The 24,153-nt window shown below is 41.9% G+C and overlaps 1 protein-coding gene across 1 annotated transcript in view; it reads right to left on the reverse strand.

The window, feature by feature from the left end:
- Positions 1 to 24,153, reverse strand: part of USH2A (usherin) — a 462,824-nt gene that overhangs the window by 226,431 nt on the left and 212,240 nt on the right. The window contains exon 31 of the mRNA XM_090263490.1: positions 22,342 to 22,503. Within this exon, the coding sequence (XP_090119616.1) occupies positions 22,342 to 22,503 (162 nt within the window). The remainder of the gene's footprint in view (positions 1 to 22,341; positions 22,504 to 24,153) is intronic.

The raw sequence follows: 24,153 nt of genomic DNA on the forward strand, positions 1-24,153 counted from the left end.
GGACAGATCAAAGAAAGAAGGAAGGAGACAGAAATGCGCAGGGCCTGGGAAGAGGGGCCCCGACGCCTGTCTCCAAGGCAGAGTTCCAGGCAGAGCACAGACCCCGGCAAAGGACAAGAGCTCGGTGTGTGCCGGGAGGCAGACAGGGCCCCAGGAAGCTCTGCAGCGGTTTCAGCTTCCCCGAGTGTGATTCGGGAGCAATGAGGAGACCTCCTGGATCGGAGGGTGATCTCAGGGGGGACCCCTGTGCAGAGAGGGTGAAGGGTCTTGGGGAATGCTGCATGCACCCCCGATGCCAAGCAGCCATGTAAGACCCTGGAAGCCTTCATACTTCAGGGGGTGGGAGGGACCACCCGCAGTGACAGCGGGCTGTGACGTCAGACACTACGTTGCAGAAATAAAGACTCAGATAGTCCCAGACACAGAGAGGTAGGGATACGTCTTACTGACTGAGGTTTATTCACGCTTCATGCCCATCTCGCATCTCATTTATGCTCATGATAACCATTCAGCCAAGACTTTCAAACCTCTGCACAATGAAAATTGTCTTCCAATTGGGTTTTTTAAAGATACGTCATATCATAAAATAATCTTTCTCTTTGGTTTGGGAAATCTGATGCCTTTGCTACAACGGGAATTGAGGGTTTTCTCTGGATTCTTGAAAACTATGAACTCAACAGTACAAAGAAAGCCAGTCCGAGAAAAGAGCTTTTTTGACACCCGAGTCATTTTTATGCCCGCACTGGATGCCCCAAAGTGGATGTGTTTCCATAAGAAGATGAAGTGTTACTTGTGGCCTCTGAATAATGGCGCCTGAGAAAGAGAAGGGGACAGAACATAACACGATACGTGTTAAGAGGAAGCTGCCCAGACGGCTGGATGGGGAAAGCCTTGGAAAATGGGAGGAGCTGGGGAAGAGAAGAGAAAACCAGACAAGGAAAGAGGGGGTCAGACCGGGCGGGGGCGGGGAAGGGTAGCCATGTGAAAAAGAACAGTTGGAATGGGAGTTTTGTTTTCTTTTTAAGAATTTGAAGAGTGACAAAGCGGGTTCCGGGGGACGTAGGACCAAGGCGTCCTCCAGGGGTGAAGCCCTAAACACACACCGATCCCAGATGTAAAGCCAAGAGGAATCGAATAGTAACTCTCTCCTAACTGCAGCTGACTCAGTAATACGTCTCCACAGATGTGATCGGGCCCTTCCAGGGCAATGTGATGGGTCAATGGCTTCGCGCAATTGCAGGTGTGTACACACATCCGCGTGGAGCCCACGGAGGGAGGGGAGCCCAGAAAACAGCGGGACCCTCACTGTCTGTCAGCACCCCTCGGCAACACGTCTGGTTGTCCAGTTGCCTGACTGGATCATTTGCATAAGATCAAACAGAGAGTTGGAGATGCAGGTGGAGTTGGGGTGGCGGGTCAGAGGTCAGTCGGATGGGCACCAGAAATGGACCCACTGGCCTTACACAGAGATGCACCCCAGAGCACGGAAACCCAGCGATTACTGCCAGGCAAACTATAATTTACAATACAGGCCAGGAATTATATGCTACTTTCTGATTGATTTCATGCTGTTGTTCAGAGAATTTCATTGATCTCCATTTACAAAATGAACCAATAAGTAGGCAATGATTTTCTTTTAACTCCTGGTGTAAACCGAGGAATTTATATCCTCTTGTTGGTGTCTCCCATTAGAAAATCGCAAAGCGGTTCTTGCTTCTTTATTCTCGCATGCACGTTATCAAGTAGGTTTTCTGACCCCTTCCAACTAAAAAACAGAGCTGCTCCTCTCCGCTCCGCCATCCTTCCCACAAATCATCGCCCGGATGTCTACCAGCGTTAGGTCAGTACTGAGCGCGTCCCCTCCGTCATTCGGTACTCCGCTTGAGAAGCACTTCTAGGCTACACCTCCGTGAGAACCCAACCTAGGCGGCCGGTGTAAGGCACGGTGTGTTTTCCACAGACGTCTGCAGAGCTGTGGGCTATGCCGGAGTGCACACGCCACGCCAGGCCGCCATCGGCTCTGCCACTGGGTGGCCCCTGTGTCACAACCGGGTGCAGAAAACTCAGACTCTGACCTCATAATTAATAAAGACAGAGGCTTTCTTTAGGCTGAACACCCTGCTCTTCTGTGCCTTGTAGAAACCCTAACTTGTAACGCGATTCACTTGGGCCCGATGAGCAATTATCCATCATCAACATTCAGTTCCGCCTGATCAGAGGAATTCACGTACGCCCCTTTCACGAAAACCTGTTACAAGTTCATCTCATTCATGGAGCCTCTCCTGATTCTCCCTCGCGTGTGCAGTGTATCCTCTACTTAGCTGCCTTTGTAAGCCAACAGCTCTCCTTTGGGAGCATCCTTACCCCAGGCGCACTTCCACGTGGGCGCTCAGCTCCGTGTGAAGGAGGGCGCACGGTCTCACGGGCATCTGCTACGCTCATGTGCACACTCCTGACGGCGGGGACAGCGAGGACTGGACTGCGGAAAGGAGAGTATCTACAAGCAAATGAAGACCTGGTTCCTCTACCAGGACGGTAGTCGGTGGCATGGGGTTGGGGGGAGCCCAGCCTGCCACGAATTGACGACCACCAGTTTGGAGTTAAAAATAAGGACCATTGCTGTCAGTTGGGATGATGGGGACGGATGCTTCCCCCTTTTCCTCTTTCCTTCCGCGGCTGGGAGAACAAAGGCTTCCATGCAAACCTCCTCAGGCCGATGGCACTCTGAGCGAGCTGTCTTCCGGTCAGGGTACCTGAGCACCCCTCAGGCTCAATTGATAATAAATTATAGTATGTTGAGTCCAAGATTTCCCCCCTTGGTTACTTTTATAACAACACAGCCCTGGAGCAGCACCCGTCCCTGCCCCCGCCCCTCTCTCCCCTCCCACCCCTGCTCTTTGACCTCCTACCTTGCTTCTAAACAATGACAGAATTAGGGAGTCAGGAACTGGCGTTGGAATTTTATAAATGCTTACAACTCACGAAGCACAGAGAGAGAACTGAGATCACATTCCAGGAATGTTTCTAAACAAATTTTAGTCCTACAACTCAGCTACAGATTATTTCCCGTAAAACTAAAGGTTGCCCTTCCAGAGTTAGGCAGATATTACTTACAGCTCCATCCTATTCTTCACCGACCTTAGGAGTCAGTTAATACGTGGCAAACTAACACTCACTCCGCGTGACCTATTGTTAACAGAAGCTCACGAGACGCAGTGAGAACGGTGAGTGTCCCCCTACCCGTGGCAGGGAGAGAAGAAGCTCATCCGTGAGGGCTCCACAGCAGACGGCAGTAAAGGCAAATGGGAATTCAGTCACAATGACTGTAACACTGACGACCTCCTCCTTGGCAAGTCTACTAAACACAGTTTGTCCTCTCTCATTCAAGTCTCAAAATAACTGTGAAGCAGGTGCTGTTGTCGCCAATGCCCAGGTAACAAAATGCCGTCACAGAGGTCAGCTGGGTCGGGCCCAAACCAAACGCCCTCCTGCCTCCCACCGCCGAGTTCCCTCCGAACACAGCGCAGGAGGACTCTGGCTGCAGGGGACCCTGGCCAGGCCACGCTTATTAACAAAGGGGACTCTTCCCAGATCATAAACCTGCCACTGTCAGCTTATAAAGTGTGACCTGAGACTGGTTTCTCATGCAGGTCCATCATCAATCCTTAAATATTAATTTAATGCTTATTCCAACTCAGTCCATGCTGGACACTGTATGATATGAGTGGAATAAGGAGTCCCTGTCTTCAAAACCCAATCGATCTCTTTGGGTGGCAAGACATGCACATTTCTCCTCTGGCAAACCTTCGCATGCTGCCCTCAAATCACAAAGCAAATGCCACCTCCTACAGGAAGCCTTCTCAGACTCCTCCAGTTCTAGTGACTCCCTCGTTTGTGCTTCAGTAGCATGTTTTGTGCTTCAGTAGCATGTTTTTCTTATTATTACAGTACATAATAAAGATTTACTGTATTATTATGCACATTATTATTTCTTTAACACAAACTCTTGGAAGTGGGATTTCAAAGTCAAAGAGGAATCATTTGGGGTCCTGACAAGGAGCAGATAGCATCCTGAAATGGAATTAGTGATTTTAGGTGCACATGGGAAAACTCATGTGGCTCCCCAGAAATACATGAGTGTTGTAGGAGGCAGAGACCGCCCACTGGCAGTTGAGGGCAGTGAACACATGAAATATGACTATTAAAACTACAGAGACATATCTGTATTTTCACATTAATGCGATCTGGGAAATTGTGAGATAAACTTATTTATGTCCATCCACCCATCTACAAGTATTTATCCTTTCATCCATCCATCCAACCGTCTGTCTGCCCATCACTCATAAATCTATAGCACCTTTGAAGTATAATTAATGGGGCTCACTGCATCAGGGTTTTGGGATTCTGCATTTTTTTAGATGGACAATGACTTTAATGCACAGATTCAGGAGAGGAAAGTGAAAATCGGTATGGTTTACAGGTAATAAGAAACGGGAGAAGTAGATCTATTTTTTGAATATAGCATTCTCCCCTATTCCTCTCAAAACTGTTCAGAACAAACAAAACGAAACAAATAGAAAGCAGAACAAAATAGATTAGGATATGGTCGTTGACCTTGGCTGGGGGAGGGGAGGAGGGACAGAGAGGAGGAGTCAGCAAAGACCTGTGTTCTAGTTTAGTCTCGATTTGGGCTAATACAAGTGAGTCACTAAAGTTTCAGGCGTAAGTCTCTTCCTTTGTTAGAAAGAACAGTATGTTCTTTGTAACGTCTCTACTGACAATTGTTATCAAGATCAAATAAGGCAGCTGTGAAAACATTTTATAAAGGACAACGCATCACACAGGTAAGAGATAACGATTTTAAAACACTATCAAACAGCAGAGGCCGATTCTTTGGCTTAGATGTAGCCTCACTAATTAATGCATATGAACACAGTGAACAATACTCATCTACTTTTAAAATATACTTCATCATGTTATTATCTAAAGCCCAAGGCATTTTCTTTCAGTTAAATCCAAAACATAGAGTTGAACTCTTTTTTTTTATAAAAAGCATATTAATTCACTGAATATACACATTCAGAAATAGCTTTTTTGCCATTTATTTATTTATTCACTGCAAAACTCTTTGCTGGGCATCTGCTATGTATTTTATACGCTGCTATAAACAAGATGTGTACACGATAACTTCAGCTATGCCTTTTGAATTACACATCGCCCTGGGTTACGCCTTCCAAACTGCAGAGGGACTGTGCCTTACCTGGTATCGATATTTAGTACATAGCCATGAACCCAAGCCTCTTTAATTTATATTGCTTATGATGTAAAGTGGCAAAGGATTTGAGAAGGATAGTGGTGCGAGATTACCTATGACGGCGTGTCTCCTATGATGGGAACTGAACAGCACGACCAATAAAAAGAACGACTTTATGGAGGAGCTGCAGTGTCCCTGACTAAGAGCAAATATGACGAGGGTGTGAGCACCAAACTCCGGAGACGCAGCACGGAAGACAGTGTACTGGCATTCATGTTTCACTTCCAGCTCCCCAGATGCCCACATTTTCGGGGTTTCTCTAGATGCTGAATTCTGAGACATGTCTACTCAAAAGTTTGTGGAAGTTCAGTCTACACTACAGGTATGTAGCTCTCTGGAAAACATGTATTTGATTTCTATTTTGAAAACCAAGCTTAACTTTATAGTAGTGATTCAGTGAGGGGGAAATCTCTTAATATTATCTGTATAGTCTTTTTGACACCCAGAGTTCTGACCTAAGACAATTTATGGCCTGTATCACCTTGATTTTTGCATAATAGAGCCACACAAGTGGCAGAAAGTGACTTTATAATCTTCTCACATGACATAGATATTCAAATATTTGCAAATTTAGTAATATTCCCCTAGGAGTTGCTAGATTTATTATATATATTTCCACAATAGGGAAGAAAAAATGGAGAGAGGACAAATACAAGTATATCATCTTTGCAAAATAGCCTTTAAAAGCTGGGATATAGGAAACAAACTTCCCTAAACTCTACTGGACATTTAAAAAAATTTTGACTCAAACTCTTTTTCTATCATTCTAGGTTTGAATGTAACAAGGTAGTATAGCAAACACGCGAATGGGATTTAAAAATATATATATATTTCATTTGTTTTTTTAAAGAGAGAGGAAGGGAGGGAGAAAGAGAGGGAGAGAAACATCACTGTGTGGTTGCCTCTCGCACACCCCCAACTGGGGACTTGGCCTGCAACCCAGGCATGTGCCCTGACTGGGAATCGAATCAGTGACCCTTTGGTTCGCAGGCCAGTGCTCCATCCACTGAGCCACACCAGTCAGGATGGGAATAAGATTTTAATCAACAAGTAGCAAATCTTTGTCTACGTCGTAAGTCTTTCACTAACACTCATCTGAAGTTCCCCACTCATAATAAAGTAACTATTTTATGTTTAAATATGTACCACTATTTCAGCTGTGACTACAGAGAATTTAATTACATCACTACTATAAATGTTAAAAATAATTGATCAATTTTTACAGACTATTACAATGAGATGAGTCATTCTTGTAGACATGGGATGGCACCTCTCATGGGTTGTACACAAATTAAGTGCTCAGGAGCTTTGCAATAGTCTTTGGAGTTGTCCAATATAGAGAACAAGGAAGCAGTATTTACCCGGCGGATGTCAAGCATTGGGACCCATGTCACGTCTCTGGTACCAATCAACTTGGATCTGGCTATCAGTCTCAGACAAACTACTCTGTCCGGAACTTCCTGCCGAATCCAGTTGACATCCCGGCACATTCTCCACATAATGTCTAGTTTTCTTATCAATGAAAAAGAATTGATTCCTCCAGTCCTTCCTTTTGAAAATAATCTTTGTTCTCCTGCTGTGTGTGTATGCCCTTCCATGCCTTTAGTACGGAATAGGAAAGATGCAGTCCCTGCTTCCAAGGCACTAACAATCTAGCGAAGAAGACAACCAAGGTGGCCGGTGATTCTAGTCAAGGATGCTCAATAATCCGTGAGATGGGAACACAGCGAGGAAAACTGAAGGCCACGCGTGTCCCGTAGCACCAGGTCAGTCCTTGCGCAAACACTAATATAGAGCCCCAGCCTCCGAATACACAATAAAGATACATGAACAGTGGGTGGATGAGTAAGTTAATGAATGAAACAACCACAAGTCAGCATTCTCGAAAATATTTTGTTCTAATATTCTTTAGGCATTATTGCCCCAAAGACACAAACAAGTAAATAAATGCGTAATTTTCACTACCTTGGTACATAGTTGTAGACAATCACTGCATAAAAGGCCTACTGTAATGGCTGAAGTGTATCCTTACAAAATCCCTACAAAATTCTTACCCTGAGGTCCTCAGAATGGGACTGCATTTGGGGACAGGGTTTTTGAAGAGGTGATTAATTTAAAATGAGCCCTTAAGTGTGGGTCCTATTCCGACTTGTCCTTATAAGACGAGGAGACTTGGACACAGAGACACCAGAAATGTACATCAGAGAAGAAAGACATGTAGGGACATAGCCAGAAGGTGGCCATCTGCAAGCCAAGGAGAGAGGCCTCGGAAGAAACCAAACCTGCTGACACCTTGGTCTTTAACTTGGAGCCTCCAAGACTGTGAGAAAATAAGTTCCTGCTACATAAGCCACGCAGGCTGATTTTTCTTTCCCATGGCCGCTCTAGCAAACTACCATTTTCGGGAGTGGATTAAAAGGAGATATTATTCCTCCATGCCCATGGTTAATTGAAATAAGGAAAATATAAGGTCATGCAGTAGGCAGTCATAAAATCCTATTCATTACTGACTTACTATTCATTACTGACGTTGAAGAAATGGCTCCTCTCTCTTCTCAAGTCCACTCTGCAGAACTATCACTTCCTACTTTATCTCCTTAAGTGACGAGGGCACAATGTTAGAAAAATCCCCGCTTAAAATCAGGAGGCTTGCTCTAAATTTAAAAAATTAAAGCTAGCATTTGAACGAGACATTTTAATTGACATGTTGTCTTTAACAATACATTGATGAGGTGATGAAGATATAAATGTTGTATTAATATTTTGATACCACTGAACATTACAATGTCATAGAATTTCCCATAATTCTCTAAACTTATCTAGTTAAGATTTGTGATTTGGGACACAGAAAATTATCAGAGCACCAAAATTCTAGTCTTAGAGACAGCATTAGCTGGCCTCATGATAAATACAGGAAATGGATTAAGTTTTCTGAATATGTTTTTATCTACCAAGTGAAAATAAAATTGTTTAACTGGTTTATATCACTGTGTAATTTAAAAGCTCATAGGAGCTGGTACATGTGAAAATATTTTGAAAGTATAAGTTATCAAAAAATTAATCAGAAAACATTGACCTGTTCTTGGGAGTGATAAAAATCTAAGATTTTCTATCTAAGGAAGAAATTATGAAGGAATGTATTGTAGATTTGACTGAAAGTTTAAGCAAAATGACATAATTTAAAAACCACCATAAACAAAGTAAAAAAGAAATACAGATGGCAAAAATAGGTAATATAGGTTCCATGTAAATGGTAAGTACCCTGATGTATATTAAAAATATTTACAAAACAGGAAGACTATGTCACTGCAAATAGCACAGAAATATTTGGAGGATTAATTTTAAGGAATTAGAAATGTACACACACAGATATTATATAAAAGGATGTTGAAACTGCAGTGCAGCTTATAATAGAGAAAAATTAGAAATAATGCAACTAGTGTTGTGATTTGCTTAGATATATTGTGAAATATTTAAAAATATCATGCAGCCATTTAAAGCATGATTAAGGAAATAATTCATTGGTTTGATAGTATCACTGATATTATAAAGTGGTAAAAGATTATAAAATAGACTGACCCAAATTATATGTGTATATCTGTGTATTCACAACTACAACAAAAAATACGAACACAGTAAATGCATAAGCCAAAATATAATTAGTGATTATCTCTGGGGGGTGAAAACTGGGTGATTTTTATTTACTTTTTTACCTTTTTCTAAGTTTCTTTAGTTTACAATTCATCATTTTATCATAATTTTAAATTGTTCTTGACTTTGAATGTATAATACATTAATATGTATAAACAGTATAAAAAGTCTAAAAGATTCTAAAGAGCTTATATGAAAATTAGGTCTCTCTTTATCCTTTTTTTCCAATTATCCTGTTCCCTTCCAGGAGTCTAGCCATGAGTACGTGTCCATGTACACCTTCAGAAACTGTCTAAATATATAACCAAATACACAAGGTCAGCAGAGTATAAAATATACATTTTGCATCATTACTTCACAATATACATGAGGATGCCACCCTATCAGGGAACGTCAGATTGTTCTGGTAAATCACCATGTAATATTCCAGAGTCCACATATTATCATGGTGCAATATTAATTATTAGCCGTAATTAGTTTAACTAGTCTTCTATTGATGTTCATGAGACATTTTCACTATATTAGTTATATTATATATATTATATTTATTATATATTATATTATATTGCATTACATTATTTTAGTTTCCATAATGCCAAAAACATTAATAACTTTGGAACAATCTTGAACACAATAAAATGTAAAATTCTATAGGTGTTTGATAGTCTATTTATTACTGTTTCTTTTTTGGTTACTTTTATTAATCTATACAACTACTAGATTTAAACCAGCTGTCAATTTATAACTTAGGACTGAATGGTTCATGAGGTTTATCACTCTGTCTTCATAAATTTGTGCCTTAAAAGTAGTGACATTTTTGAATATATATATTGAATAAACACAAATGAATGGAGAGAGGGCATTTACGATATTTAGATTTTAGCTTCCAAGCTGAGGCCATGGGTATAATGCATCACTAATAGTATTAGGAGGGCAATGAAATTATGTGCTAATGCAGATGATAAAATTAAGAAGTGAATGGCCTTCCGTCAATACAAAAACAGGAGAGTAATATTCTAAAATTTCATTTCTTATTCTGGAAAGGATGTCCTACCCTGACAGGTTCAAAGGTTTCATAAATGGGAGAAAATAAATCAACAAAACAGAGATTCGATTTTCAAAAAAGTGTTAAATTTTCAGGAACATTCTCAAAAGGAAGAACCCAGGTAGACAGCAGAGTTGGATAATTTCCAAGAAGATAGAGTTATAAGCTGCACTCATAAAAATATATATGTAAGGTTGAGACTTAATGGGGTATAAGGTTCCTACATTTGTAAACCTAACAGATGAGCTAAATTGGGTTGGTCCTCCCTCAGGGGTTATGTTCTTTCTGCTCTTTTTCCAGAGCCCAGATCCTGCCTTTTTGACCCCAAAGTTGTGCATCTGATCCATCAGCATCCTTCCTCAAGGTTTTTTAATCTGGAATTGAAAAGTGTGCCAGCCAGAAGCGCATGAATTCACAGGGGCTGCTGACCCCATTCTCCAGTCCATGGAGAAAGCCCATGTTACAACAGAGAATGGACCCCATTAAAAAAAAAAAAAAAGATAAAATAGTTGGATTTCTAACACTTGTGACTGAAATACTCAGGACCAATGAATATATTTACTTGGTAAAACCAAGAGTGAGTCATATCCACACTTCTGAACCATTCAAACTTCTTCCGTGTATAAAACCAAATATATTATGAAAGGCACTTACAATTTAAGAGAGCTATCCAGTACTTAAGGGAATGAGGAAAATAAATTTTCTTCCCAGTTTCATCACTGAGCCAAATCTTTACTAAAAGAAGTAACCTGAGCTTTCCTGGGTATTACTTTTTTACTTTTATTTATTTTTTATTTGTGACATAGATACTATTTTGGAAATAATTTATAAAAGTATCAAGGGGATCGTACCGTTCAGGGAACTGAAGAATTTATGAAGACTCACTAAAAACAATAAAAAATACTGACAAAAGTTAGATATGAGGAAAGAGTACTTTGAATTTAATCTCTGCCTCTTTTTTCCTTCTTATATATTCAGTACAACTTCATTCACTGACTACGCCTGGTGTGTGCGTACCGAGTAGTTCACTGTATCATTTACAGCGTTAGAGGTTTTAATCCCTCTCTGCCTTTATTTTTAGAGAAAGGACAACCTAATAATCTGACAAGGTAGGTTCTGTTAATAGAGGCATTCTCCTATAGTTGGCTGAGTTTTCTAAATCGGATACAAAGACAGAGCATATCCAGATGTGGGTTTATAATGTCACCAGGCTTTATTCCATCATCGAGGCCCCTCCGAAAATACAGTTTTAGGCTTAGTATCTGCAACAGGGTTAATGGAAATCCGCACCAAGCGTAAATACTTCAGCAGATTGTGTCATCAGGAAATATTTAAACACCATTTAAAAGGACTTAAAATAAGTAGATTTTATTCTACACTGACTGATGCACAGAAATGTAATGCAACAGAGCTGGTAACAAGTAAGTATAATGCTCTTCCGTCCTTTTGCCATCTGTACTGTTAAGTCCAATTAGCTTCTTGCATGTAAAGTTCTAAACCATTTGTCCTTTTACTCAATGGGGACCACAGCTGTGTGGGCGTCCCCATGACTATTGCAAAGTAATGTCACCTTCCAACCATTTATTTTCAAATACACGGATTGGCTCAAGCTACCTCAATTCTAAAAAGCCTTCGATGGTTCTCCGTTGCCTCAGAACCACATGCAAACACCTGATCGTACCTGCAGCTCCCTTAATAACGTGACTCCCCAGCTTGCCTCTCACTGCTCTGGACCACTTGCCCGGGTGTGAAGTCACACGGAACTGTGACTCTTGTGTTCTCATGAGGAGCACGGTCACTGCTCTGTGCCCCTGACCATTCCACCCAGGGCCTCAGGCTGCCTGTCTTACAGCCTGGAACTCTAAGGCTTGCCAAGTTCCCTTCCTCAGTGATACCTGCTCGTCCAGGGTGATTACCTCCTTCTCTGCTTTCACACCTGTTACATAAATTACTCCTGCCTGGACAGCATTAAAGTTAGCCATATCTCTTTCTGCCTAAATCATTTTAGTGGAAATGATTTGAGGATAAATGGAAATATCTTACTCATAGACTTAACTCCCAACCTCTGATGTAGTGACTAGTGGAGTAGCTGTTCAGCAAATATTTCTTGAATTAAATTGAATATGTAATTTAGAGATATGCTCAAAGGGGATTTTTTTGCATTAAGAATCTTTATTATAATATAACAGATAGCTGTTTTCACATTTTTCAGGTAGATATCCAGAAGAGGAGTTACTGGGTCCTACAATAGCTCTCGTCTTCATTTGTTTGAGGGACTTCCATAATTATATTATTTCTACAACTAAAAGCGTGTGTTGGCTAATTGTTATTTCAATGAGAAAGTTGTGTGCACGATGCTAACCATTTCACATGCATCATCACACCCAATTCCCACACAGAGGCTTTAAAGTAGTTACTGTTATTTCCATTTTGCAAGGTAACCAAAGCTTAGCAAAGTCACACCGGGGTGATTCTGTCTCCTGAACCGTCACAGGAAGCCTTCTAAGAATGACTCCTAATGACTCTCACCCTGGTACCAATCCCTCCCCTACGAGTGTGGGTGGACCCGGTGGCCATGACCGGGTAACACTCCCATGATGGTCTGACCTCATATGAAAAATGAGATGATGCTCGCATGTGCCCTTTAAAATCAGGCGCTGCAGATGGTAGTGGGAGAAGTCAGAGAGACTCAAAGGACGAAGGGGATTTGATGACGAGAGGCTCTGCTTTGCTGAGGTGAAGGAAGCCGCAGGACGGGCCAGAGTGGGAGGGCACCATGGACTGCTCTTTGTGGCCATATAAAAAAGTCAACTCAGAATGACACGAAGACCTAAATATAAGACCCGAAATAATAAATTACGGAGAAGGAAACACAGGTCCTAAACCTATGGACCTTGGGCTTAGGATTTTATGAGACCCCAAAGGCAAGGAAAGTAAAGCCAGCAACAACAACAAAAATGAATGAGACCAGATCAAACTAAAAAGCTTCTGCAGAGCAGAAGAAACTGCCAACAAAGCGAAAAAGCCACCAACAGAATGGGAGGAGATACGTGCAAACAAGAGGCCTGACCAAGGTTCAATATCAAACATGCCTGACCTTCTCTCGCAGGTTGTAGGCCCTTGAGGGAAGTTTTAGAGTGCTATTCATCACAGCCTCAAATGCACTGAGTTATGGCTGCAACTGTGCCTTCCCCAAATGCATACATTGAACCCCTAGCCCCCCAGTACCTCAGAAAGCGACCTTATTTGAAAACAGGGCCTTACAGTTGGAATCAGGTAAGATGAAGTCCTTCGGGCAGGCCCGGATCCAGCACGACCCCTGGCCTCTGGAGCGAGGGGACACGCCGCATCTCCTGCCCCCAGTTTGTGATACGTTATTACAGCGGCCTGAGCAAACTACTGCAAGTGACTTAACAAAAATATATTGTCTTCTATTGGATAACAAAGTGAAAAATGCCAAAAATCTACAGGAACATCCTACCTCATTAAAACTGTTTATCACATTTAGCATATGAATTACTTCTGAATTATGCATTGGTGTTTGCTGTCATTTACTTCAAAATATTAATTCACTAATTCTCAGTGTTTCCGTAGTTTAACTCAATTCAATTCATTTCAATTCCATCCATAAGAACTTATGAGATGCCAATGGGGTCCTTATTCCTATGATACATACTATGAAGATTATAAAAATAAGGATATGATCACTATACTCAATGGACTTACGTTTGTGAGTTGAATCAAGATTTATCTCCTTGAAATAAGTCAATATTGCAAGACATAATATATTCAAGTGATAAATTTATTGGAAATAAAAGATTCTGTGAACCAAAGGAAGATGTGGAATATGAGGTAGCTCATCAAATATGCGTGATGTTTTGATGGCAGTGCAGTGCTGCAGGTGTGGAGAAGAACAGTATTTGATCCTGGACAGAAGGGAATCAGTGAGGTGGCCAACCTGATTCAAGTTCAAAGTAAAAATGAGGGGAAACTAAAAGTATCAATAGCTAAATGCCACTCAATTCCCAAAGGAGTCATTCTTTATATCATTTTTATCATACATTAAAATTGGAAAAATACTGTAAAAATTCTGCTTATTAATTTCCAAACTACAGAGAATTTAAAAGATAAAAAGACCTCCTCACAGGAAAAAAGGGAAACACCAGAATCCCATTACTGGGAGAAAATCAGTTAACACTAGTGTATCATATATACACACATACCTTTGACTAGAATAAACTCATGGATTATATATTGTCTGTTAAAATGTTTTTAACATCTCTCCACATTATTAAATATTATTCTACAGCCTCATAATCTATATGGGTACACACACAATATTCCATTATTGGACAGTTAGACTTTTGTTTCACGCTGGTATACACAGGCCAGTGGTGTTACGTGTTAAGTTGTAATTTCACAGATAAAGCCTTTCTATAGTTATTTTTTGGACTTAAGAGATTTGAAGTTCAAGAAAGAGGTAGATGTTTCATTTTCAAAATATCCCAATAACTTTCTGGGAGGAGGGAACACGAATTTGACAGTCTCAGGGTAACTGTCTGGAAATCGGAGGGCGCAGGATACAGAGACAATTCACTGGTTCACTCTCCCGCCTACGGCCTCCAAAAGGAGCAAGAAAAGAGAGCATACTATTTGATTCCACTCATATCAAGCACATACATTGCAAAGTTAATCTATGCCGTTAATAGTCAGGAAAGCGGTCACCCACATCAGGAGATAAGACCTGAGAGCTAGAATCAAGTATTCTTGGGGGGCTGACACAGTTCTGTTTCTTGATTTGGGTGCTGATTCCATAAATGTGTTCAGTGTAAGAGTCACCAAGCTGCGTATTTAAGATATGTTCACTTTGCAGAATGAATGTATCACTCAAGAAGTTTTAAAAAATAAATTAAAAACCACGGCTGCTCTCACAATGTTCAAAATACCAGGAAGCCTCTACTGGCGAAGCCCTCAATGAAAGGACACATTCCATTGCGTGTTTCAGGATTTAACTCCACCACATTTCTGAATGGATGTTATTCTCATTCTCCCTCTGAAATCCCTTCAAACAGAGTCTCCTTTCCTACCATTTAAGAGAGTGAAATTCAACAATTAGGTTAAGAGATCACAGGAACAGATCATACCATATAAATTACACATATTTAATCTCTGTACCTACTGGTGCACTGTAGAGCAGCTTAAGAGTAAGAATGACACTTGGGTATATTGTTTCTAGTTAAGTACAACTGATATTTATGCATTCTGTACAAAAGACTTCATTCCACTTGGCCCTGTGTTACAAGTAAACATAACTCTTTAGAATAATGCAGCCACTGTTCATTAAGGGCCTGGTGTGTAGCTAAACCCTGAACAACGCTTCTTGAGTCTGGTCACAGGCTTAGTAGTGTGGTAACTTGGCTTCTGAAGGCTCCAGCTTCTTTTCATAGTTAAGGCTTTTCCCCTTGTCTCCTGAAGGTTCCTTAGACTTTGTATAATTTAATGCTATATCTCTATGACATAGAAAGGGCACGGTATGGCTTAGTTTGTAAGAGGGAGGCACAGTGACTCAGAGATGAGATCATTGCCTTACCCGAAAACCCTCGCAGAGACTCTGCCTTATTAATACGCGGCCTTACAGGATAGAACACAAGCATGCCAACAGTCTTCCCCCTGGGAACATCACTTTATGTAAGAGACTAATTTGGATGCACTGTACTGTGGTACTCCAAAGTCCAGAATTAAAGGAAACATCAAGGTTAAAGTGAGGTTTCATTTTGCTAAGGAAGGATCTTTTGGAAACCATCTACATAAGTGAATATAATTTAGCTCAAATGGGCAGATCATTGGTGAGGTTCCTCATAACGCTTGGTTAGAAGTTCCTAACCTAAAATGTTGTTTCATTGTGACATCGGCAATACAGCTTCTTCGACAATAAACTTCTCATCATAAGACTTAAGTGTTTTGAAGGTTCAAGATGAACATTTGTTATTTCGCTGTTCATAGGGGATCCTGTTTGACCTTGGCAAATAAGACAAAAACCGGTTTTACCACTTCCGGTTGTTTAAAGATATATTTATTGCCTATCTGACTTTAAGAGAAATTCATGTGCTTTTCCTCTCTCCTTCCCTTCTCTGTCTCTTTCTTACATACACACATACATGTGCACATGTGCACACATGCACTTCCTACATGGCCATTATCTTTGTCTTAATGCCTCAGTTGTTTCAGAAACAGAACCACAGGTCCTGAAGGAGCCTCAATGGGAAGATGCTCTCCATGGTGCTGAAATCAGGTCCCGCACGCTTACCCAATCATAAGACTACTGTTAATTAAACAACACACTTGAAAATACATGCGGTACAGTTTGGTGTCAGATTTGCATGTGTGTGTTTTAATAGAGTCCCTATTGACCTTCTCCCCCACTCTGGGGCTCTAATAGCTGTAAGCAGTCATGTCTTAGGTTGGGTAAACCAAAAACAATTTATATAGTAAAAAATAACTGTCAGAGGGATCACTATACTTTCTTTACCAGTTAGTACAACTCATATAATCCTCCTTGTCAGGATCATAGCATATTTCCACAATTACCCCTATCTCGCTATCTTTGTTTCTGAAAACACTGTAAGCTTCTCTGAAACATCTCACAAACTTCTTCAAGATTGCTAGTTTCTGGTAGGGTGCTCATTTAAATGAGAATGATCTGGTTGGCTACAGTTTGGATAGTCATCATCAATCAGAATGCCATCTAGGCTGAACTTTGAAACAATCCCAGTATCTTGAACAGACAAAAGGTTTTTTTTTTCCTTACCTATTTATGAACATACTGTACACACATATCTTAAGTGGCCCACAATAGCTCTGCTGATGATAACAATATAGGTCCTTCAATCTTTCGATAATGTTTTTAATCATAAGCTTTAAGGCAATTGGTTTTTTCCTCAAAATTCTTAAAAATCTGTTATGGGACAGAAATGAGAGATTAATGGAGATCTTACCAAAAAAAAAAAAAAAAAGATAAATGGCACCACCAGAATACCCCCAAACTGGGGGAAAAATTAATTGAACCTATACTTTTGATAAATATTTATTTTTTGCAGAAGAAAAATGCATACTAGTTTAAGCTGTCATTATAGTAACCTACATCCTATTTTTCATATTATTAGTAATACATAATGTGGTAGTTTATATTCAAAAATAAAACTAGAATGTATATACCTCATGTTTTTATCCAGAAATACACCAAGGTTACTATGGTTACGAAAAATCCATTACCTTTGAATACAGAATGAAAAAGTTTGACTTAAAGTGTGTGCTATTTATTATAGCAAACGTCAACAGCCTTCGGGAGGTTCTCTAACTGGATCCATTTTTCAGTGTCGCAGCGGACCCGCCATACTGCGAGCTACGGCCTACGTGAGGCAGGAAATCTGAACTGTATGCATTTTTAAATATATTTTGTACTAACTCCAGGTGCAGCAATGCCTTTGACTTTTAAGGCTTCATATTTAAGAGAAAGAAGAAAAACCTTCAAACCACCCAGATGCCAAGTGGGTTCCGCACTGCCCTGTATTTATGTTCACCCGGACCCACCCGGGCCACAAGAATCACTTGCAACACGTGACAGGAGAAAGTTGGTTCTGTGCGAAACAGAGACAAGGAGGCTACAAATGAAGGAGGAGGGAGAAAGAAACGCTGACACTTTGGACACTGAGGAGGGGCCCTTCAGCCAAGTTATCAAGGAAGTTTTCATACTGCAGGAGGTAAAGAATTTTAAGTACTGCAGATGATTATAACCAGGAAAAACATAGTATGAAATGCAGCTCTCGAAGAAGTTTTAAAATTATTCCTCATTTCATTAAGTTTTTGCTCATCAAGACTATGAACAGATAAATTAAAGTAAAATATAAATGGCTAATAATCATGCAGAAAAGTAGTCAGAGTAACTAGTAGTTAAACATGTAAATAAAAAGTTTTCACCTGTACAATTATAGAAATGTAAGAATATAATATCCATTGCAGAATGAACTTTTCTAGGAAACCATGAAAAAATGTATATGAAATATTCTTTAAAAGTTCACTGCTTTTGATATAGCTGTTGCCCTCTCAGGAGTCTAGCAAACAAAGTTGTATGTACAACAATACTTATCACAACATATTTAACATAGAGATAAATTAGAAACTTCTGGATCATTTAAATGATCAAATGCATTAATGCATTTTCATAAAATGAAATATGATATTATTAACAATATTTCAAAATATTTTTAGAAAAATGCTTAATGCTGAAGGATACAGTCATAATGGGAAAATGCAAGTATTCAAAATTATACATTATAGCTCGTTTGTTAAAAATGAAGAAAGTACTAGAAGGAAGACCAAATATTGAGTGTCTCTCGGTATGGTAGGATAATCAGGTATTAAATATCTGTATGATTCAAATTACCTTCAGTAAGCATTTATTACTTTTTATAATTAAAATATTATCATTTTTCTGCTAATCCAGCAGACTGCGTCTTCCCTTCTGTCTTCGTATGAACTGACATCTTAGGATGGCCAACTCCATTTTACCAGCCCCGAAGTCTCCCTGTTGCTGACAGCACCGGCCCTCACAACTAGAGTTTCATCCCACAGACCATTCAGCTTGGAAAAGATATTAGGTCACACATATCCTGACACAAAGACAAGCAGTGAGTGTCCAGAGCCCCCCGGACACGTACCATAATGAAACATGGCACAGATTCAAAGTGCCTGAGAGGCTCACCCGTGCCCCGTGGTAGGAAAGGCTTCGGCATCGGCTCCCTCTTGGCTGATTCAAGAGTCTTCCCTGTGACTCCTACTGAACAGGCAAGCTTTGAAGTCACACAGGACCTGGATTTAGTACATATCACAGGTGTAACTGACTTGTGTTCCCCGAAGTCTACATGTTTAAAGCCTTTCACTCCAATGTAACCATATGTAGAGGGAGAGATTTTAAAGAGATGATTCGGGTTAAGTGAGGTTATAAGGCAGAGCCCAAGTCCAACAGGACGGTGTCATTATAAGAAGGAGACACACCAGGGGTGTGTGCCAGAGGAAAGGCCACATGAGGACACCGAGAGAAGGCAGCTGTCTGCAAGTCGAGGAGAGAGGCCTCAGGAGAAACCTAACCTGCCAACACCTTGATCTCAGACTTATCTCCAGAAGAAACTTGGAGAAAAAACTTTCTGCAGTTGAAGCCTCTCCGCCTGTGGCACTTTGCTATGGTGGCCCTAGAAGACAAATACAGGTGCTCTGTGGTCTGTCATCAGCTGCCCGTCTTCCTCTCAGGGTTGTTATCGGGAAAAATAAAATAATATGTGTCCACTAAGTAGAATGTATCAAAATTAAAAGTGTGCACTTTGGGGTCAAATAGACCCAGGTTGTAACCAGAATGCCTTGACCTCTTTTGGCCTCAAGTTTACTAGCCGTGACGTCAGAACCACCATGTACGACTTTGAAGCCCAGCATCACATGTGCGCCTTAGCTGCTGTCCTTAGTGACCAAAGCCGCAGTCCCGGCTTGCGCTGTGCCTTTAGCCGGCTGGGGATGACAGCAATAAGAAGCAGAGGTGCTTGTCAAGAGGACTACGGAGAAAAAAGCTCAGCGAGAAGGAGACATAATTTCTAAAAACTCACAGAAGAGTGAAAACCATGAAAGAACCTGTTCCCACTGGACCTAGAGAAGATGGCTGTGAACTCTATAAAAGTATTCCAGGTTCTTCATGTTTGGGGTATCTGTTGTGCTAATCCACGGTGATAGTATCAGCCACGACCTTTCGTTGAAGATAGTGGAGTCACATGGTTCTTTTGACGATTCAAACGAGGTACAGAATCAGTACCGTTTCGTGCGTAGGGCTGGGCATCAGTGTGAATGCCGGCCCCTTCTCCTCCCCTCTCTGCCATTTTCCGGCCTTGCGCAGCGCCAGCTCAGGGCGTTCTGCACATTTTGGCCCCAGTCAAGCCCACAGTCTGTGATCTGCCATCAGCCACGCCCTCCCCGTGTGGATGGCGTTAGCACCGGGGTCCACCCTTGGAAGGGATCTTAGTTTCTTTCTGTCCGTTTGCTACCTTTTTAAACGATCTTTTCTGTGTTGCTTTTTCTTTCTCGCCGTCCCACTGTCCCCCCCAGCTCCCCTTTGCTATCTTTGTTGTTGTTGTTCTCAGCAGTCATCTGACTTCATTCACTCATTCATCCATTCATCCGTTCAACACAGTTTATTCTATAGCCCATTGCAACGGCCCGGAGATGCAGTGACAAAGGAGAGATGGCTGTACCCTACAGCACTTAACGGTGTAGCAGGGAAAACGGGAACATAAACAAGCAGCCTCACTCAAGACAATGCACCCCAACGAGGCCGGCACAAAGTGTGCATGCAGGGGACACACCTAACTCATGCCTGGGGAGTCTTCTCAGAGGAAATGCCTGTACAGGACCTTTTGCATGATAATTCATGTAGGCCCTAAAGGCAGGCCTTGTGCATTTATTATCAACACGCCTCCCAAGTTCATTCCATGCTATGCTTTCATTTCTTCCGAAGTAATTGTTGTGGTCTACCATTTTTAGCTAAAATAGTGCCTTCAGATATGGTCAGGGCACGGTTAATCTTTTCTTTTAGTTTCTCATATCAACTCTGCATTCAACAGGAACTAATAATTATTCTTCCTTTTACTAAGAACTAAGAACATGCTGGTGTTTTATATATAGTTCTAGGTCTCTTGAAAATCTTGAAAAGTGTAGTGATTTCCATTTTACGGGCTCAGAAACTAAGTCTCAGAGACGTTAGGTAACCCGTTTCAGATGGTATCCCCTTCATCACAGCCAGAAAGTTTGAGTTGGTATCAAAGTCTACCATTCGTGGGCTGTGTGACCTTGAGGAAGTTCCTTAATCTTTGGATGCCTCAATTTCCTCACCTATAAAATGGGGGGAGTGACAATATCTGCCTTACGGAATAAGCATTACAGAGTTGTATCCAACCATAAGGAGTAAAATGTAAAAGCAATCATTCTTGTCCTTGGGAGGTTACAAAATGTAAACCCTGAGCATGCAGCTGGGCCAAGGCCATGGCCCCATCCACCAGAATCTGTGTGTGTCCCCACGAAATCCCAAGCACCAAGAAAGAGGGGAGGGACTATGCCCAGCTGAGTCCCTGCTGCAGCCCCGTGCCTGGTGTTAATGTGAAGGACTGAACACATGATAATGAACCCTGCCGCTGACTCTATTGCAGTGACCTTCCATGGAGAACTGAATATCTCTAGGCCTGTTTGTTTTTTTATCAATCAATATTTGATCAATGATGTCTCACCTGATAGTCAAATACAGTGTATAAAATACTATGAAATATATAGCCCCATAATTAACATACAAGTGTTATTAGTACATACCACATATATATATATAACACAGAAATACAGTTGCTGACTCAGCAACAGGGACGCAAAGCGGCAGGGATCTGGATTTGAGCCACGAGAAGACAGAATGTGTCATGAGTGGACATCGGTTTTCGGCTGTTCAGCATCTAATCTTTCATGCTCCCTCATTTCCATGAGTCTTTGATCTCCCCTTTGAGGGCCCCCCCTAGTGTAGGCGGCTCTGAAGAGCAGACTACATACACAACAGGAGCCCCTGGGGCTTCACAAGGTTTTCACCCACTGATCGTCCTTAAGCGCCGTCCCATTTTATAACATGACCTGAGCACTGATACTACTCTCCTTCTCAAATGGTCTAAAATTCAGAGGTCACTGAGTTCAACTTCTGCATCTGACGAAGAGGCCACCTTCATCCGGATTATAAAGGAGTTAACACACGTGACCGTGGAACTGTTTGACGCAACATCACTGACGCAGCCGTATTTCTGGGGGCCACGTGTGTCCCTGCTTCTGTCCTGCGACCGGGTGGGGGCAAAGGAGCCCTCTGCTTCGCCCTGTGTGTGGACACAGCTCCGAGGCCCCCTCTGCACCAGAGCAAAGGTGTATCAGCAGGAGGACTTGGGTCGTGACAGTGTCTACAGCAGGGAGCACCCAGTGAGACAGCCTTGGGGGGACGGGGAGGCAAAGCAGAGGAGAGCTCTCCCTTTTGTTTTTCAGCTTTGACTTCACCAGAATGTAACATAACCACAAAAACCATGGACTGTTTTCTTTTTTGGCTTAACAGGACACATAAATAATTAACTCAAACATTTAAAACCACATTCTCAGATAACTATCGATTATTCTCTGAAATACACACACACGCGCTCTCATTTGCAATTATATATAATATATACGCATTCCACTAGAAACTGTAATTATTTCCTGATACGCAGAGAAGCCTCACCTGTGACTGTGTGGTTCTCCCCGCTGCCTGAATAGATGAGCATCCCATCCATATACAAAGAATACTGGGTTATGATGCCGTTCGCTTGTTTGGGTGGATTCCAGGAAAGGGACAAAGAATTGGGAAGGGCCTTGGCTACCGGTGGCTGAACCTCTTGTGGGGCTGTGGGGGGAAAAAAAAGATTTACAGTGATTAATTTTAGTTTACTTTGCTAATTCAAACTTTTCAGACCCAAACCAATAAATCATGGGATAAACCTGAAATCCCAGGCACGGACGTGTTCCTGATTCGCGGGCGGCTTGTCAGTAATTGCTTTAGAGCAGCACTAAATAACTGTCCTGAATTTATGAGAATTTGCCTCCGTGATGGATGGGAAGTACTTACGCAGTTCACTTGACTGATGCGTTACTCCATCAAAAGTATTAGTAACCCATAATCTCTGCGTGGGCGCTGTGCCGAAAACGCACATGACACAGAGACAGTCCCTACCCTCCAGGAGCTTTTGATCTAATATGGGCAGCGCTGGTCAGAGTGGTTTGTACCAGATATAAAAATAGGTGTACATGATCATAGAAACAGCCAGAAAGCACAGAAGCTATTTAATTACATATAAAAACAACACCGTGTGCATTTTTTGGGGCGTGGGGGGCGGTTCTGTTTATTTTCTGGAATGGTCAGTGAATTGGAGTCCTAGGAACTAACGGCTTTTAAAAGTCGATCCTAAACATACCTATTGTTTGCTAAATTGGCAATGAATTTGAAGAAAATCTAGAAATTGGGAATTCCTTAAATACTGGAAAGGCAATGATGAACGGGGTAAGCAGAGAACTTTCTGGGGTGTGGCTGTGAGGCACATTTGAAGGGCGCCGGGCAACACCTGGATAGGGTGGGTACGGAGGAAATGATGAGAGAACACAGCCTGTCCCATCCTGAAGCTGGGGGCCGTGCTTGGGAAGGGGTGTTGGCCGTGCGCCCCCACAGAAGCAAGACTCATTAAGAAAACCTGCTCTTCTCCATAGACTAGACAGAGAGAACATGAGCAAACCAAGACGACGGGCCACTGGTGGTGTGGCCCAGGTGTGGGGGTCTGGCTAGGTCAGGTGCAGAGCACAGGGAATAAAGGGTGACAAGAGGATTTTGCCAACTCCTTGATTCTGTCACAGTGTCACTGATAGGGGCGTTGTCCTTGCCCATCTTCCCTGCAAGGGGCCCCTGCTAGAAGCTTGACAAGAAGGGCTGAAGAAGGAGAAAGGGGTGGATGGGTACTGAGAAAGACAGACCGACTCTTTTCCCCTAGAAATCAAGTCTGGAGGCCACTGAATAACTCCGCAACCGGACAGGAAAACAAACACGCAATCCCTCTGCGCGAGGGCAGAGAAGCAGGAACTAATGATGCTCCCCGGCACCTTGAGAGCTGTTGCCCTTGGACGTGGTGCATTCTGATGCTTGAGCAAAGCTTTCACCCAGGGTGCAGAAATGTCTCCCCCTTCGCCCTGCCTGCTTAGCACAGGCTTTCTGGGCACGGATTTAGGCCAACAGCGTGTAAGTCCCAAGTACCACAACAGAGAGTCAGAGCCGGGAGGAACCGAGCAGTGGCTCGTGAGGCCTCCGTCGGCGTTCCGAGGCTCCACCACGCTGCAATAATCGTTGCCTGGGCTGGTGTTTAGCAGTTAAAAGAGGACCATGGAAATCAACCGTTTGGTTCTCAATTTCATACTGAGCCATACAATCAATTCTTTTTAGTCAGACTGTCTCTAGATTTACTTCTGAGCCCTAGTAAAATGGGGAAGCTTTCATTAATCTTTCAGATGC

The sequence above is a fragment of the Furipterus horrens genome, unplaced genomic scaffold (genome assembly GCF_987537825.1).
Source record: "Furipterus horrens unplaced genomic scaffold, mFurHor1.1.pri manual_scaffold_15, whole genome shotgun sequence".
Classification (NCBI taxonomy): Eukaryota; Metazoa; Chordata; class Mammalia; order Chiroptera; family Furipteridae; genus Furipterus; species Furipterus horrens.